The sequence below is a fragment of the Salmo salar genome, chromosome ssa09 (assembly GCF_905237065.1).
Source record: "Salmo salar chromosome ssa09, Ssal_v3.1, whole genome shotgun sequence".
Taxonomy (NCBI): domain Eukaryota; kingdom Metazoa; phylum Chordata; class Actinopteri; order Salmoniformes; family Salmonidae; genus Salmo; species Salmo salar.
The window spans coordinates 6,132,765-6,151,503 of NC_059450.1; the positions used below are offsets into that span (position 1 = coordinate 6,132,765).

General features: G+C 42.1%; 1 protein-coding gene across 1 annotated transcript in view; it reads left to right on the forward strand.

Annotated features, from left to right (window-relative positions):
• The first annotated feature begins 16,831 nt into the window (after nucleotides 1–16,831).
• The window catches only part of LOC106610594 (uncharacterized), a 34,310-nt gene continuing 32,402 nt past the window's right edge, over nucleotides 16,832–18,739 (forward strand). The window contains exon 1 of the mRNA XM_014209987.2: nucleotides 16,832–17,200. Coding sequence (XP_014065462.1) covers nucleotides 16,982–17,200 — 219 coding nt within the window. The 5' untranslated portion in view covers nucleotides 16,832–16,981. The remainder of the gene's footprint in view (nucleotides 17,201–18,739) is intronic.

Here is an 18,739-nt window from a genome sequence, read left to right on the forward strand (position 1 = left end):
CCTGAGGATTAATAAAAAACATAGTTTGACTCGTTTGGACAAACTTTGCTGGTAATTTTTTGGAATCCTTTGTATGCATGTTGAAGGACTGGATTATTGAATTCAATGGCGCCAACTAAACAGCGTTTTTGGGATATAAAGAAGGACTTTATCGAACAAAACAACCATTCATTGTGTAGCTGGCACCCTTGGGATTGCAAACAGAGGAAGATCTTCAAAAGTAAGTGATTTATTTTATCACAATTTGTTATTTCGTGACGCCTTTGCTGGTTTGGAAAATATGCTAATGTGAGGCGCTGTCCTCAGACAATCGAATGCTATGCTTTCGCCGTAAAGCCTTTTTGAAATCGGGCAATGCAGTTCGATTACCAAGATTCTAAGCTAAAGAATCATGTATGACACTTGTATTTTCATGAATGTTTAATATTACCATTTTGAATTTGGCGCGCTCCGATTTCACGGATGTTGTCGAATTTGATCCCGTTAGCGGGATCTCCGTGCTAATTATCAAATGCACGTTTTATCAACATCTTACATGTGAGTGGCCTATACTGTCAGTGCACTGTATGGAATCTGTAACAGCTGGAGTCAGGAACATGTAAGTGGCACAATAGGGAAAGTAACAACCTTATGATGTTACAGTTTTTCTCATACAGTCTTAGAAGTAAAGGAGCCTGGAAGAACCCACACGGGGAACCTTTTCAGTTCAAAAAACCTCTGAAAAATGTCTTCTTCTTCTTTGGGATTGGGTTGGCGGATCGCATCCAACTTTAACCTGTCTGGGCTAGGGGGCAGTATTTTCACGGCCGAATAAAAAACGTACCCGATTTAAACTGGTTACTACTCTTGCCCAGAAACGAGAATATGCATATAATTAGTAGATTTGGATAGAAAACACTGAAGGTTAGCATTGTGGTTAAGGTTAGGGTTAATTTTAGGTTCAAAATTACATTTTAAGATGAGAAATTGTAGAAATAGGCACGGTTTAAGACTTTGTGGCTGTGGTAACTAGTGACGACCGCACACAGTTCCTCCATGCTGTTTATTCTCTCAGCATGCTGTCAATTCATGCACAACAGATTCTTACAAAACAAGAATGATGTTGCTTTCCACGTTGCTTGCGAGCATAAATCCAGATGTTTTCTCTATTATAAGCTACTATTAGTTTCTGTATATTTCTCTCTGCAAAATGTGACATGAGCCAAACATAATGCTAATCACTATTATGGCTGGCTAGCTAAATGCCATTTAGCTAAATGCATTATCTAGGACAAAGAAAACCTTACATCTAATACAGGTTGCTACCAGTGGTGGTGTAGATCAGCATTGTTTGTGCAATGGCATGTTCTGAATCAAATAGCATATTTTAAAATCTTTGTTTAACCTGTTGGGGCTAGGGGGCAGTATTTTCACGGCCGGATAAAAAATGTACCCGATTTAAACTGGTTACTACTCTTACACAGAAACGAGAATATGCATATAATTAGTAGATTTGGATAGAAAACACTCTAAAGTTTCTAAAACTGTTTGAATGGTGTCTGTGAGTATATCAGAACTCAGATGGCAGGCCAAAACCTGAGAAGATTCCATACAGGAAGTGCCCTGTCTGACAATTTGTTGTCCTTCTGTTGCATCTCTATCGAAAATACATTATCTGTGCTGTAACGTGACATTTTCTAAGGCTTCCATTAGCTCTCTAAAGCCGCCAGAAAGTGGAATGGGGTGTCTGCTGTCTCTGGGCAAAGAACAGCAGCAGAATTTGTAAGTGGTCAGCCTGGGGACAGTGAGACTGAGATGCGCATTCACGAGACTACTCCATTTTGTTCTTTCAGCCTTTGAATGAATACAACGTTGCCCGGTTGGAATATTATCGCTATTTTACGAGAAAAATAGCATAACATTTGATTTTAAACAGCGTTTGACATGCTTCTAAGTACGGTAATGGAATATTTTGAAATTTCAGATCGTGACCTGAATGCACGAACAAAACGGAGCTATTTGAATATAACTATGGATTACTTGGAACCAAAACAACATTTGTCGTTGAAGTAGAAGTCCTGGGAGTGCATTCTGACAAAGAACAGCAAAGGTAATCCAATTTTTCTAATAGTAATTCTGAGTTTAGGTTGTCCCAAACTTGGTGGGTGTCAAATGAGCTAGCCTGTGATGGCCGAGCTATGTACTCAGAATATTGCAAAATGTGCTTTCGCCGAAAAGCTATTTTAAAATCTGACACCGCGATTGCATAAAGGAGTTCTGTATCTATAATTCTTAAAATAATTTATGTTTTTTGTCAACGTTTATCGTGAGTAATCAAGATGCTGAGAGTAATTAACCCCCGGATAAACCTCCGGTAGTAGTTGGCAAAGCCCAAGAACCGCTGCACTTCCTTCACCGTGGTTGGAGTCGGCCAATTACGCACGGCCTTAACGCGGTCACACTCCATCACCACCCCCGTGGTGGAAATGCGATAACCCAGAAAGGAGACGGCTCGTTTGAAAAACTCACACTTCTCAGCCTTAACGTATAGGTCATGCTCCAGCAGTCTACCAAGCACCTTGCGCACCAGGGACACATGCGCGGAGCGGGTGGCGGAATATATCAGAATGTCATCGATGTAGACAATCACGCCCTGCCCGTGCAGGTCCCTGAGAATCTCGTCAACAAAGGGTTGAAAGACGGCTGGAGCATTTTTCAACCCATACGGCATGACGAGGTACTCATAATGGCCTGATGTGGTACTAAAGGCGGTTTTCCACTCATCTCCCTTCTTGATACGCACCAGGTTATACGCGCTCCTGAGATCCAATTTTGTGAAGAACTATGCTCCGTGAAATGATTCCACCGCCGTAGCGATAAGAGGTAGTGGGTAACTAAACCCCACCGTGATCGCGTTTAGACCTCTATAATCAATGCAAGGACGCAGACCTCCCTCCTTTTTCTTCACAAAAAAGAAACTCGAGGAAGCGGGTGAGATGGAGGGCCGAATGTACCCCTGTCCCAAGGATTCCGTGACGTATGTCTCCATAGCCGCCGTCTCCTCTTGTGACAAGGGGTACACGTGACTCCTGGGAAGCGCAGCGTTAACCTGGAGATCTATCGCACAATCCCCTGTCGATGAGGTGGTAATTTAGTCGCTCTCTTTTTACAAAAAGCGATCGCCAAATCGGCGTATTCAGGGGGAATGCGCACGGTGGACACCTGGTCTGGACTCTCCACCGACGTGGCACCTATTTAAACTCCTAGACACCTCCCTGAACACTCCTCCGACCACCCCTGGAGAACCCCCTGTTTCCATGAAATGAGGGGATTGTGACCAGCCAGCCAGGGGACCCCCAGCACCACCGGAAACGCAGGTGAATCAATAAGAAAAAAGTTAATGCTTTCCTTATGATTCCCCAGCGTTACCATGTCCAGCGGCACCGTAGACTCCCTGACTAGCCCTGACCCTAATGGTCGGCTATCTAAGGAGTGCACGGGGAAGGGGGAATCTATCGGCACCCGTGGAATGCCCAGCTTAATGGCAAGTCCACGGTCCATAAAGTTCCCAGCTGTGCCTGAATCGACTAGCGCCCTATGCTGGGAAGAGGGAAAAAATTTAGAAAATGAAACAGGCAAAAACACATGACCAACAGGGGGTTCTGGGCGAATCTGGTGCTGACTCACCTGAGGTGACCGAGAAGTGTTCTGCCTGCCTTCTCGACTCCCAGACTGGCTCCTCCAGCACCGGTCGGCCGTGTGTCCTCTCCGACCACAGCTGGTGCAGGAGGAGCCACCTACTCCGGTGCCCCTTGGCACGGCCCCCCCTACCTCCATAGGGGTAGGGGCGGGGGTGCACGGGGGTGGAACGGGCAGGACCCTCTCCGAACACCCGCGGGCAGCCAGCAAATTGTCCAACCGTATGGACATATCAATGAGTTCGTCCAGGGATAGATTGGTGTCCCTACAGGCCAGCTCACTGCGGACGTCCACCCGGAGACTACACCGGTAGTAGTCTATGAGGGCCCTGTAATTCCACCCCGCTCCAGCAGCCAAGGTCCTAAACTCCAGCGCGAAGTCTTGAGCGCTCCTCGTCTCCTGCCTGAGGTGGAACAGCCGTTCACCCGCCGCTCTACCTTCTGGGGGGTGGTCGAAAACAGCCCGAAAGCGGCGGGTGAACTCTGGGTAGTGGTCCCTCGCCGAGTCTGGAGCGTTCCAGACCGCATTAGCCCACTCCAGAGCTCGGCCCGTCAGGCAGGAAACGAGGGCACTCACGCTCTCCTCTCCTGTAGGAGCAGGTCTGACGGTGGCCAGGTACAACTCTAACTGGAGAAGAAACCCCTTGCACCCAGCCGCCGTCCCATCGTACTCCCTCGGGAGTGCCAGGCGAAGCGCGCCAGAGCCAGACGTCGTAGGAGGAGGAGATGGTTGTATCGGGGGGGGGGGTGTAGGTGGAGAGAGGATACCACTCCTCTCCCATCGGTCCATCCTTTCCATCATCTGGTCCATGGCGGATCCGATGCGATGCAGGACCGATGTATTATGCAGGACACGTTCCTCCATCCAGGGTAGTGGAGTGCCCGCTGCTCCCGCTGATTCCATGCTCCATGTGGTGCGGGATTCTGTAACGTCTTGTCGGTAGTGTGGCGGAAAGAAGAGCAGGAAGCAGCGAACACTGTGTGGTAATTTTAATAAAACCACCTGTACAAAATAAAATGTCTCCCAACAACAGGGAAAAATACAATTGACAAGCACAGTCGAACAAACGCAGTCGACACACAGAAAAACAATCCCGCACAATAGGGTGCGGGCCAGCTGAACTAAATAGCCCTCTTAATTGCCTAACTCAGGGCAGGTGAGAAAACATTAAAAAAAGGGAAAAACAAAAAGGGAATCGGTGGTAGCTAATAGGCCGGTGACGACAACCGCCGAGCGCCACCCGAGCAGGAGGGGGCGCCACCGTCGGTAGGAATCGTGACACTTATGTACTACAACCAAACAAAGGTATGTCAAAGTGTGTCAAGCAATTGAACATTACGAAAATTGTGTCAACTGTTAGTACAAGGGATAACAGCTACATGATATCGAACTGATGCCATTGCATGAAGATGCACACAACCTGACAATAATTGACTATTTTTGACTGCTTTCATATCGACATTTATGTTAAATATGATGCCATTATTGCTTTTGTACCGAGTTTCAGTATTTATCAGGGCCACTTGGCGTCTTTTGACCAGGGAATTTAAATGTTGTTAATAAAAATAAGCTGTTACTGTGTTCCAACACATATGCTTTCTGTTTCATAGTCGTAACAAAGGCACTCCACAAATAAAATTGACTGAACACATGAATTTTTCTTTTTTTTTACATATAGCCTACAGTAACAAACTAATAAATGCTATTGTGTTATTTGAAATAAAATAAAAATCATATTTTAATGTTACCCAAGGCCTTCATAAACACAACCAAGTTATTATTTTTGTGATAGCATATATGAAATATATGAATTACACTATATTACAATCAAAACCCCTAACTAGTTTCCCGGTTACTCCAAACAAGTTTCATTTTTTTTTAAACACAGTATTTTTTGCACTACAAGAATACACCAGTTTTGGATTTATACATGGCATTGTCATGCTGGAGGGTCAACAAAACAATATGTGTAAAACAAAAAGAAACAATAATAGTCCAAATTGTATGCCCGGGGGAGAAGAGGGCAGGAGAAGAGCAGAGAGATGAGAGACCAGGAGCGAAGTAGAGAGAGGAGTGGCTGAAAGGAAAAAGGCAGGACAGGAGGGTGAGGAGGTCAAAAGAGGAGCAGAGAGAGGAGGACACGAGGACTTCTAAGGAGAGAAGTCCATAAAAATAAATCCCAGTTGAGGGATTCTTCCAAAATACAGAGCGAATGGGCCAGCGGCTTCCATGCCAAGTGTGTGTGAAGATATGTAAGCTCACGTTGGAACCAGAGAGAACCATCAAAGTTCTTAGTGAGATGGATATTCTATACAGAGGGCTTCCTCTCTTGGTGCTGTTGTTGTCGTATCGGCTTCCATCTTTCCTACTTGATTCAGTATACAATTGAGATCCAATCCACCTTATTATTGTCATCGTCACAGAAATTTATTTTACACGTTTACTTGAATAGGGCCCATAATGTCTGCCTGTCAGATGTGCTTAAGATTCCCAGCTACATGAAAAGGGGTGGGAACGTAAACTCCTGCATTTAACTTTTTTTTGTGCTAAAGTTCCTGTCACCCCTGGGTCAATTCCACATATCTCTCCCTCTATAGCTCATCCTATGTGGAACCGAAGTTCAACCAATTAATCATTGTAGTGCCAAGCGGCTAAACAGTCTCCCACTGAACTGACAAGAGACACCATTAGTTTAGTTGCGATAAATGCCAGCTTCCTGACCGAAACGGCAAATCCAATTCTTGCTTACTTATTCTTCTTCACTGGTCATAGAGATCCTGTCTGAGGGTCACTGATCCCTCCCGATCCCAACTTGTAAGTCGCTCTGGATAAGAGCGTCTGCTAAATGACTTAAATGTAAATGTAACTGACCTTGGTCCTGAACATCCAACCGAACCACTACTGATTTAAGAATAGACCAGCTTTTAGAGTGGTGCAGGAAATACTTAGTCTTTGAATACAAAAAAACAAGGGATGTTATTTTTTACTTCAGAATCCAGACTGGATGGAAAATCTGGATGGAAAATTACTGAGGATGATAGCAGACGATATTGCCACATCTTCAATTTATGCCTGCTACAAAGTGTGTGCCCTCAGGCCTGGAGGGAAGCTAAAGTCATTCCACTCCACAAGAATAGTAAAGCCCCCCGTTACTGGCTCAAATAGCCAATCAGGCTGTTAACAACCCTTACTAAATGTCTGAAAATAATTGTGTTTGACCAGATACAAAGTTATTTCAGACTTTCAGCATGCTTATAGGGAAGGACACAAGGACAGCACTTACACAAATGACTGATGATTGGCTGAGAGAAATTGATGATAAAATGATTGTGGGGGCTGTCTTATAAGACTTCAGTGCAGTTTGATATTATCGATCATAGTCTGCTGCTGTAAAAAACGTATGTGTTATGGCTTTACACCCCCTGCTATAATGCGGATAAAGAATTACTTGTCGAACAGAACACAGGGGGTGTTCTTTAATGGAAGCCTCTCAAACATAATCCAGGTAGAATCAGGAATTCCTCAGGTTAGCTGTTTAGTCCACCTTACTTTTTCAATGTTTACTAACAATATCTGGTCAAACCTTTTTAATTCTATGTGCTATGCATTTCGCCAGGATTTTTGCATCCCAACATTGAAGTGTAAGATGCCTCCAGTTTTTAAATGGACTGAATCTTTATAATTACCACCTGGGTCCTGTTTCAGTAATATTTAAAATCAGACCTTCTTGATGGGTAGCTGATAGTATACCATTTTTTGTGTAGGAAAAAAACATGCTAATAATGGATCTTTGAGTACATCAAAAAAGGTTTGATATACCTCTACTGATATGCTATCAAGCCCTGTGGCTTTTCCCAAATGAAATAATTTAAATGTCTCAAGAGGTTCCTCCTCTGTAAGTTGGCCTTCACACAGGTCTTTCTGTATAATTGTTAATTTTACATCATTAATATTAGGGGAAAAATAGTTAATATCATTCAGTGGAGAAGGAGGATACTGAAAAGAAAACATTTGCCTAAAATAATTTGCTTCCTCTTTCAAAATAGTTTAGTTTATTAATTCGACCATTTTAAAAAACAAGCACACATAAAACTTAAAAGCCGTACATGCACATGAATAAAATCATCGAGGATAACACACAATAAAGTCTGGGACTTATTTCCATTGTGGTCCTCTTTAGACAAGATGGCTAGACAAGATCAAACACAGTATGGCAATAAAATAATAAAACAAAAACATAGAACATCTATCTCGTCATTCCAGTTACATCATAGGGGTTATTCATATGGGCACGGAAGACATCAAACATATTTTTACTTTATTTTTAAAGCTGTCCAGAGAGGACATTGTTTTCGATGATCGATGATTTCGATGATCCTTTTGGTTTGTGCCAAGGTGCTATGAAAATTTGGTATATAACATTCCTTCCAAATCCGAAGTTCTGGATGCCATCAAAAGTCTTTGCATGACTGAGAAGTTGCTGAGAATTTACTATTCTTTCATCTAAATAACATTTAAAACAAACACATAAAGTAAAAGTGCTGCCATCATGCCGAACTTGCCGGTCGCCATGTTGTTTTCATATGGTGAATCATGGATGACTCCGTCATTTGTACATTTTCTGTAAAAAAAATTGGTAGCATTTCGATGTTGAATAGTCAAGAAAGATTGTGCTTTTTTTTATCATCCAATTCACTTTATTTTTGTAATAGATGACTATAGATCGTTTTTAAATAAGTTCCTCCAGTTCATTTAGTTTTTCATTTAATAACCTTAAAGGGAATGAGTCTGGTCCGAATTTCACTTGACATTTTAATGGACATTTTTAGTATGTCTGACCATTCTTTCTCTGAGAAAGTGACCACTTCCCATTATTAAGTAGAGGTCTCAATGCACTCCTTTATTAGCAGGCCATAATTAACTCAGAATTTGTAAATGTCTCCAAAGTTGTTGCCTCAGTAATCCAAATTCCTCCTGCAGGTCCCGAAATGATTTAATGTTACCTTCCAGGTAGAGGTCATCTAAGACCATAATACCTTTCTGCAGCCAACCGTTCCAAAAAAAGGGAGATTCGGTAATACTCCTGGCTACCCCAACACCGACCAACAGCTCCGCACCCCCCGCGGCTACTTGCCCAAGCCTACCCAGGTTCTCCTTCACTCAAATCCAGAGAGCAGATGTCTGATAGAGCTGCAAAGCCTGGACCCGTACAAATCAACTGGGCTAGATAATCTGGACCCTCTCTTTCTAAAATTATCCGCCACCATTGTTGCAACCCCTATTACTAGTCTGTTCAACCTCTCTTTCGTATCGTCTGAGATTCCTAGATTGGAAAGCTGCCGCGGTCATCCCCCTCTTCCAGACCCAAACTGTTACAGACCTATATCCATCCTGCCCTGCCTTTCCAAAGTCTTCGAAAGCCAAATTAACAAAACAGATCACTGACCATTTCGAATCCCACCGTACCTTCTCCGCTGTGCAATACGGTTTCCGATCTGGTCACGGGTGCACCTCAGCCACGCTCAAGGTACTAAACGATATCATAACCGCCATCGATAAAAGACAGTACTGTGCAGCCGTCTTCATTGACCTGGCCAAGGCCAGACCCTATCCCCACAGTGAAGCATTGTGGTGGCAGCATCATGTTATGAGGATGTTTTTCATCGGCAGGGACTGGGAAACTGATCAGAATTGAAGGAATGATGGATGGCACTAAATATAGGGAATTTCTTGAGGGAAACCTGTTTCAGTCTTCCAGAGATTTGAGACTGGGACGGAGGTTCACCTTCCAGCACTACAATGACACGAAGCATACTGCTAAAGCAACACTCGAGTGGTTTAAGGGGAAACATTTAAATGTATTGGAATGGCCTAGTCAAAGCCCAGACCTCAATCCAATTGAGAATCTGTGGTATGACTTAAAGATTGCTGTACACCAGTGGAACCCATCCAACTTGAAGGAGCTGGAGCAGTTTTGCCTTGAAGAATGGGAAAAAATGCCAGTGGCTAGATGTGCCAAGTTTATAGAGACATACCCCAAGGGACTTGCAGCTGTAATTGCTGCAAAAGATGGCTCTACAAAGTATTGACTTTGGGGGGGGGGTGAATATTTATGCACGCTTATTTCTTGTTTGTTTCACAATAAATCATATTTTGCATCTTCAAAGTGGTAGGCATGTTGTGCAACTCTAATGATACAAACCCCCCCGAAAATCAATTTTAATTCCAGGTTGTAAGGCAACAAAATAGGAAAGATGCCAAGGGGGTGAATACTTTTGCAAGCCACTGTAAGTAGCATAGTTGTAATATTTTATTCCAAGAAACACTATGTTTCTATATTAAAAAAAGAATCTAGTTGAGGCCTACTTACAGCAAATATGTTATTGGGCACAACATGGACATCTATAAATGATCAGTTCTTCCATGTTGAGTGAAGTCCACGGGGTTCCTTCTTCCAGCCACTTATTTTTTATGACGAGAGACAATGGAACTACAACTTCCGTTTAAGAACGAAACGAATTCAAACCTTGATTTTCAAGCAGATTTAAGTCAGGACTGAGAATGGACCCCTTAGGAACACTCATCACCTATTGGAAAGCCATTCTGGTGTGTCTTTGGCATTACAATGTGTGTACAGTCTGGACGAGACTCAGTTTGTTGATGCAATATTCGCCCAGAAATTGATCGAGCTTTGATTGGTTCTGTCAAACTTTTTTTTTTTCTGGCGGTTGCAACCTCTTTTTGTTTGAATTTGAAAATCCAACAGTTGTAATGGAAGGGGGCAGCACTCAGATCCTGTGTGTGGGTGTTTGAGTGAGAAAGACACAGAGGCTAATCAACCATTAAAAGCGGAGCCCCCTTCACTAACGACACATCATGCCGACAACATAAAAGCGCCGTTCCAGACTATGAATTCAGGAAGACTAGGTATTTGGTGTCAGCCAGACTAATTGCCATCTTCTACACTGAAAACCTGACCATGTTGTATGCAATACCAGAAGTTTCAACTAGATGACACCATTCTCACAAAAGATAGAGGTGCAGTGTTACTGACACACCTACTGTCAATGCTTCAACAATAGATAATGTGTAAGAATCAAATAATAACAGTTTCAATTTAATTGTGAATCTCCACTGAAGATGTGTCCTAGCCAATAAAGGGCGGTAGACTTTGTTTTGTGCTGTATACATGGGATGTATACTTTGTCTGGGCTGCTCCTCTATGTACATTTGAGCACGTACCCTACATTTTAATCTCGTTCTTTTTCGAGAACATAATTTACATTCCCCTTACATATTTTAATTGTTTATATGAATAGAAAGGATTGAAATTGAGGCGTGAGAGGAATACATATTTAGTTGTGTTACCTATTAACCCAAACTCTAGCAACCTTGCTATGTAAATGACCAGCGGCCTGGCCTTGGTCTCAAGTCAGAGCAGGTCCACTGTGAGACACAGGTGCCGGGCCGTGGAGGTGGAAACACAAAGTCTGAGCCTTTTTGGTAAAACAATGGGATAAGTCTCAGGTGGAAATTTGCCATTAGCTGTAACAAGTGAGTTGGTGTGTGTTGGTGAGAAGAATTTCACCAAATACAGTCAAACTCCAAAATCACAGTACAACTCCTTTAGCAGCGTCATCGGTCTGCATTCATGAATCATTGACAACCTCCTAAGTTTGTAGCAGATTCTATAGCTGTGTATTCGTTACGCCTGTAGGGTCTTTTCCACTGATAAATTAGGCCAATAAGTGAAAATATACATCTATAGGTGGAGCATTATTGGATGAACTGAGGACACATTTACATTATAACATGGAAGAAGTCGACAAAGTTTACAGCACAATATATTATTTAGCATTTGGAGGAATGTGAATAATTAATGCATTAGTGTTCCTGCTTCACCCACTAGGAGTGTCTCTTTGTATAGTATTTCTCTAGTTGTTTAATGGAGATTTAAGTGACATAAACGTCAGCACGGGTCATCGTTAAACTTTATTATTGGTTACATAATAGGCTACAAGAGGACCACAATGACTTCTTGACCATAATAAGTCAAGAGGAAACAAGTCTTCTGACATTTTTGTGTACAGTAATATTTGTATATGTTGCCTGGTGTAACATTTTTATGTATTTTAAATTGTCAAATCAAATACAAAACCCTGATTGGTCAGCTGACTTTGAATGACAGTTGATGTGGAGAGGGGTGGTAGGTGGTGGGGATATATATATATTTTTTTACAGCTTCTTTAACAGACCCATTCCCCCCATGGAGGTTCAAACACAAAACTTAAAACAGTATGTCACCAACAGGTGCTTTCCCTGCCCTATGCTTACCCTTGTATATTTATTTTATATCACTGAATCTACAGAATGACTCAGAAAAAACATGTAGCCCTGAACAGTATGATAGAACAAGAGTTATTGCCTTCCCTTGTTTGTTAGGGCTTGTTGTCACATAGTTCATAAAAAACATTTGTTAAGTGCCTCAGTTACATTTTTCCAGCACCATTGTTAGATTATCTCCACTTGCAGACTGCCCGTCCCAAATGCTTTCAATTCACAGTCAATTATTGTCTCAAATCGTTTTTGAAGGCTCCTCGTCATTTCCATGTAGGCTATCAATGAATTACACAATTGCTCTTAATCAGACTTCAGGCTGTTTGTAATGACTTGTATGTTATTCTATAGCAGCCCATTAACGCCAATGTCACTAGCTATGTTTCCATTAACTTAGGTAGCCTAGTGGTTAGAGCGTTGGGCCAGTAACCGAAAGGTTGCTGGATCAAATCTGCGAGCTGACAATGTAAATATCGGTTCTTCTGCCCCTGAACAAGGCAGTTAACCCACTGTTCCCCGGTAGCCCGTCATTGTAAATAAGAGTTTATTTAACTAGGCAAGTCAGTTAAGAACAAAGGTTAAATAAAATTAAAATAAAAACTTGTCCAGTGATTTTCTTGTGGACATTTAACAAGTTTTCTTAGAAAATAGATGTGACAATTGCCTGCTACGGTGCGTTTCCATTGAACTGTCTTGTGTCGATAAAAACAGCTGGATATAATGACGTCACACCTATTAAAAAAGCACTTTTTTGCAAAAACCTAGTGTTGAATAAAAATTAAGTGGTTGAAGTGTTTACATTATCCATAGCAAATCTGAAATAATTGGATGGTGAAACAACCAGAAAGCAAGGCGAAGAAATTCAGGCATTCTTGAAAGACAAGACAATCTTTGTCCTGCAATGAAACATTATTTGTGACCCGATTGCGGAAACTAGGTGTATGTTGCAAGTCACGACTTCACAGGAGCTCCGTTTGAACGTAAAAAAATATTTTTTTTTATCAAAATGCGTTTTTTTGGCAGAAATGCCTTCTCGAACATATGAACTTTCATGTGCCTTAATATCAAACTTGTATGCCATCTGTAAATACAATTGTTAAATTACGAGCCTAGTTGGTTAAGCCACAGAAAAAGTGAGCAACCTTCCTGCACGCCATGATTGGCTGAGATAATGAGTGGGCTGGACATGCCGAGAGATGAGTTTGGATTGGTCTACCACAAAGCACGCGTCTGTCTATTGGAGCTGGTCAGTATGTTTAGGTAATCGTGTCGAATGTGGCTTTAAACATTTTTTTTTATTGCATAGTAAAACTGCATAAACCTAATGTCAAGTTAAAGTGTACAGTTAGCTGGCTGGCTCGCTAGCTAACGTTATGTGTATGCTCTCCACTTTCTGGAGGACCGAGTTTTGAAATCAGTGGAATTCGAGTATTATAGCTAAGGAGATAACACCAGTCTGGACTACATCGTCAAACTAAGGCATCAGACAGGAGACACGTCCAACCATGATGTATACTAATGGTAAGATTTTCAGATATTACACGTTTCTAATTTTGACAGAAAGTGGTTTCATTACAAGTGTACTGTTAGCTCGCTAATGTTAGCTGGCTGGGTCGCGAACTAACGTTATGTGTATGAGCTTATTCTTCGTATCTCAGACACATTTGCTTGACTAGTTATAGCCATAGAACCTGGTTGGTTAGCTACCTGCAGATTCACGCAGTGTAGTAACGTCATGAGTTATTATTATGATTATGGTCCATTGTTTAGCTAGCTAACTAGCTACATGACTTAACAAAAGATTCCACTCTAATTGTGACAAAGTATTTTAATTTCAAGTGTACTGTTAGCTAGCTAATGTTAGCTGGTTGGCTCGCTAACTAACGTTACATCATGCGTTGGGATTCATTGTTTCCCTAGCTAGCTACATTTCTTAACAAAAGACTCTTGTCTTAGTGTGCCAGAGCGCAGAATAACTGATGCAGTTCTGAACGCTCAACACCCTTGGAATATGTCCGGTGTCAGTAAACGTCGGCAACAAAGCATAATTCAATTGTTGCCAGCAGCACAGTTACAGTCACCAATGCTCTGGATAACATGAAAAAAAGCCTAACCAGCTCTGCTAGGGCGAGTAAAATGGTCAGAGTGGTGTGTTCTCTCATTATGTGTCTGGAAGTAGCTACCCAATGTTAGCCAGTTAGCTTGGGTGCTTGACTGTAGTTGTGAGGTCAGAGCTTTCAGAACAAACCTACTTATTGCCAGAGCGTCCAGGGTGCGCTCTGAACTCGAAACCACAGATAGGGCGAGTAATGTTCAGTGAGTTGTTCTCTCTCTTTTAGATGTCTGGAAGTAGCTGGCAAGTCAGTTGAGAACAGTTGGATCAACCCTTAAAGAGATGGGTGGGGCTAAGGCTTAAGAGGGTGTGAACAATGCATGAATGAGTGTAGACAAAGAAGGGCTCTTCAATAGTAGTATCAAAACATTGAAAGACGGTTTTCTCAAGTGAATTTACAAGTTGATAAACTTTCAAAGCAGAATTACTTTCCCATTGTTTCCTCAAATGCAGTGTATGATATACCATTTTGTAGCTCTGAGTCTCTACTTTTATCCAATGTAAAAAAACAGAAGTTCAAACGTTGCTTCATAAGACCGAATCCAGGATCCATTCATGTGATTTTTGGTCAGAACAATTCTTCAAACAATACAATTTTAACTAGTGAGGTTACTTATAACATTGCTTGTAATAAAGTTATCTAACTTGCTTAACATTGACAATATGGACCCTGTCTTTCAAAGAGAATTCATGAAAATCTAAATAACTTCACAGATCTTCATTGTAAAGGGTTTAAACACTGTTTCCCATGCTTGTTCAATGAACGATAAACAATTAATGAACATGCACCTGTGGAACGGTCGTTAAGACACTAACAGCTTACAGACGGTAGGCAAGTAAGGTCACAGTTATGAAAATTTAGGACACTAAACATTCCTTTCTACGGACTCTGAAAAACACCAAAAGAAAGATGCCCAGGGTCCCTGCTCATCTGCGTGAACGTGCCTTAGGCATGCTGCAAGGAGGCATGAGGACTGCAGATGTGGCCAGGGAAATAAATTGCAACATCCATACTGTGAGACGCCTAAGACAGCGCTACAGGGAGACAGGACGGACAGCTGATCCTCCTCGCAGTGGCAGCCCACGTGTAACAACACCTGCAGGATCGGTACACAGGATCGGTACATCCAAACATCACACCTGCAGGACAGGTACAAGATGGCAACAACAACTGCCCGAGTTACACCAGGAACGCACAATCCCTCCATCAGTGCTCAGACTGTCCTCAATAGGCTGAGAGGCTGGACTGAGGGCTTATAGGCCTGTTGTAAGACAGGTCCTCAGCAGACATCACCGGCAACAACGTCGCCTATGGGCACAAACCCACCGTCGCTAGACCAGACAGGACTGGCAAAAAGTGCTCTTCACTGACGAGTCGCAGTTTTGTCTCACCAGGGTTGGTCAGATTTGGGTTTATCGTCGAGGGAATGAGCATTACACCGAGGCCTGTACTCTGGAGCGGGATCGATTTGGAGGTGGAGGGTTCGTCATGGTCTGGAGCGGTGTGTCACCGCATCATCGGACTGAGCTTGTTGTCGTTGCAGGCAATCTCAACGCTGTGCGTTACAGGGAAGACATCCTCCTCCCTCATGTTTTATCCTTCATGCAGGCTCATTCTGACATGACCCTCCAGCATGACATTGCCACCAGCCATACTGCTCGTTCTGTGCGTGATCCTGCAAGACAGGAATGTTAGTGTTCTGCCATGGCCAGCAAAGAGCCAGGATCTCAATCCCATTGAGCACATCTGGGACCTGTTGGATCGGAGGGTGAAGGCTAGGGCCATTCCACACAGAAATGTCCGGGGACTTGCAGGTACCTTGGTGGGCAACAACATTTCCTCAGAGTTTCCCACTTGTAATTCTGACTTGGATGGTGTTCCAAGTCAAACTTCCCAGTCGAACCTAGGAACTTCCAATAACTCCGATAGCATGTGAACACAGCATGAGCTCCCACATGCTGACCTCTGACATCACTTTCCCCACATGCTGAGCTCCCACATGCTGACCTAACCACCATGCTTCTACACCTGCATTGCTTTCTGTTTGGGGTTTTAGGCTGGGTTTCTGTACAGCACTTTGTGATATCAGCTGATGTAAGAAGGGCTATATAAATACATTTGATTTGATTTGATCACCTACTAAGGAAATTACCTCGGTAACAGCATTTTTGGCAGTTAAATGCAACAATAATTAGTCTATAATTAATTCATCACTATAATTAGTCTTCAAGCATGATAGCAGTACTTTAGTTTATGGTTTACATAGCTTGTTGGTCATTAGCCAATCAGCGTTTCTCAATGAGTTCAAAGCATCTGAATGCATACATCTGGTATTTAGGACTTCACAACTGGTAAATTCCCACCTCCCACTTGGTTACGAACGTAGCATTATAGTTAAGCTATGTGATGACCTAACATGCCCTGCATACCTTCAAAATTATTCGGCAAATATATTTTTTTATTTTTTTTAAACACACTTTCCATCATAATTTGTAGCAGGAAAGAAAGTTAGACAAAAGAAAAATCCACCTCTGCTGAACGGATAAAGATTTTGTAAATCTTTAGAACAGTTCTATAGTTGCCGTTTGTTGTTTTTGGCGACGTTGCTTTTGTGGAATAAACCTGACTCAATGGAAGGAAACCTGTCTTTGGTAAAACTACACTTACCAGACGGCAACAAAATCGAGGTTTCAAATGATTGGCTGAAGCTGCCCACTCCCCCTCGAATATGACTGCAGTGACTCTGAAGACGTTATGCGATCCTCCGACATCACCATTGGATGCGAAGTGTCTTCCTTTGATACTTTTAGGACGATTAACATCGAATTCCACTGCTACATTTAATTTATGCGATGGCTTTTCATGCCAGCAAGTGCTGCCGCATTGTACTGTGCAACCATTACGTTGTCAAGGCCCTGTCAACGCAGCACATGAAACTATTTGCGCCAGGCTCTACAGCCAAAATGCTGCGGTTCTATTCCAGTGACACGCAAGAGGAAAATGAACTTGAACTCGTAACTCTTGCACACTCAAGTGCAGCTGTCACCGTAACGAAAACTGGGACGACACAGGTAAGAAAGTACACCTATAACGGCTGCCCAGGCTAGTAAAGAAAGGCTTTACCAACATTTCAAACTACTTAAGTTATAACGTACGTTCTTGCTAGCTGTCAACCTTACCAGTGGCGATTTTAGCATGTAAATATTGGTGGGGCAACAACAACAAAGTGGGATGCATTCCAGCAATGTAACTACACTAAACAATACATGAATTGTCACCATTTATAGTGCAAACGGTGCCTAAATAAAGCTGTCGCAACATCTTAACACTGCTAAATCTGGCTATCAGCCTTATCTGGCAGCAAAACAGTTCATTCAGTCACATTTACTGACTTAAAAAAACATGGCTGACTTGCTTAAACGTGGTTTCTAATGACATTTAAGATGTACAAACTATGGCATTAGGGGACGACAACCTGATGAGAGGCAATCCGTAATTTCGATTAAGACATTAATTAGCGAGATAGGACGGACGTAGTCAATACAACTTTGTTTACGCACAATAGACTGCCTGGGAAGGTGATTTCCAACAAAGTCCAGCAATAAGTGTTAAGATGTTCATATTTCTGCAAACTCTACATAAATACGGGGTTCCACACTAACATCGTCATATTCAACAGCGTTGAAGAATTATTACCATCAAGTGTCATCTTGTGATCAAGCCATCAATGTTTTGTGTTTATTGGTATCATAAAATTATCAGCTAACGGGTCAGAAATTAGCATGTTTGACATTTAAGTGGAAATACTAACATACCAGCTTTTTGATAAACGGCTTAGCAAAAAAATTAAAAATATATATATTATCGGCCACCTTACTATTTTGCTCAATGATAGATAGTTGGCTAGCTTTCCGGCTTGCATTGTCAACTTTTAATTAATTGCGTAGCCTGTTGCGCCGCCCTCTGGACTCTTAAATGGTTCTTCACCAACATATTGAGTGTTGTAACCAAATAATGTCTCATTTGTTTTACATATTAATCTTGGTTTGAGAAAGTAGATAACAGTACTAAAATATACATGAGTTTAAATAAATACAACTTCAGTCACGTGCATTGACATAAACAATTAAAACACTGTTGGAGTTTGTTGTAGAGATGCACTTGGAAAGTAAAGGAAGAAATACACAAGATGTTTGATTAAATATATATTATATTTTAGACATGTATTTTTTTAAAACAAAGAAATAATCATATGAAAACAAACAATTAAATCTTTACCTCCATCCCTATATTGTCACAAAAATCCAGCTCCACCGCCACCTCTAGATCCCACAGCACACACTTGCAGTGGAACCAGTGCTGGCAGAAGTCACAGCACACACCTGCAGTGGAACCTTGGATGTACACTCTGCGGGGAGCTTGCAGGTGGATCACGCTCCCCGCAGTGAGCACAGCAGGTGGTGTCTTTAATTTGGAGAAAAAAACCCCACATCAAATTGATTAATATGTTTCTGCAATATGTAGAAGTACTACAGCAACAATAGTAATTGATATAACAGAGAGAGAAAAATTAAGATTATGAAGTACCTGAGAGTGCCATGGGTGGCGTG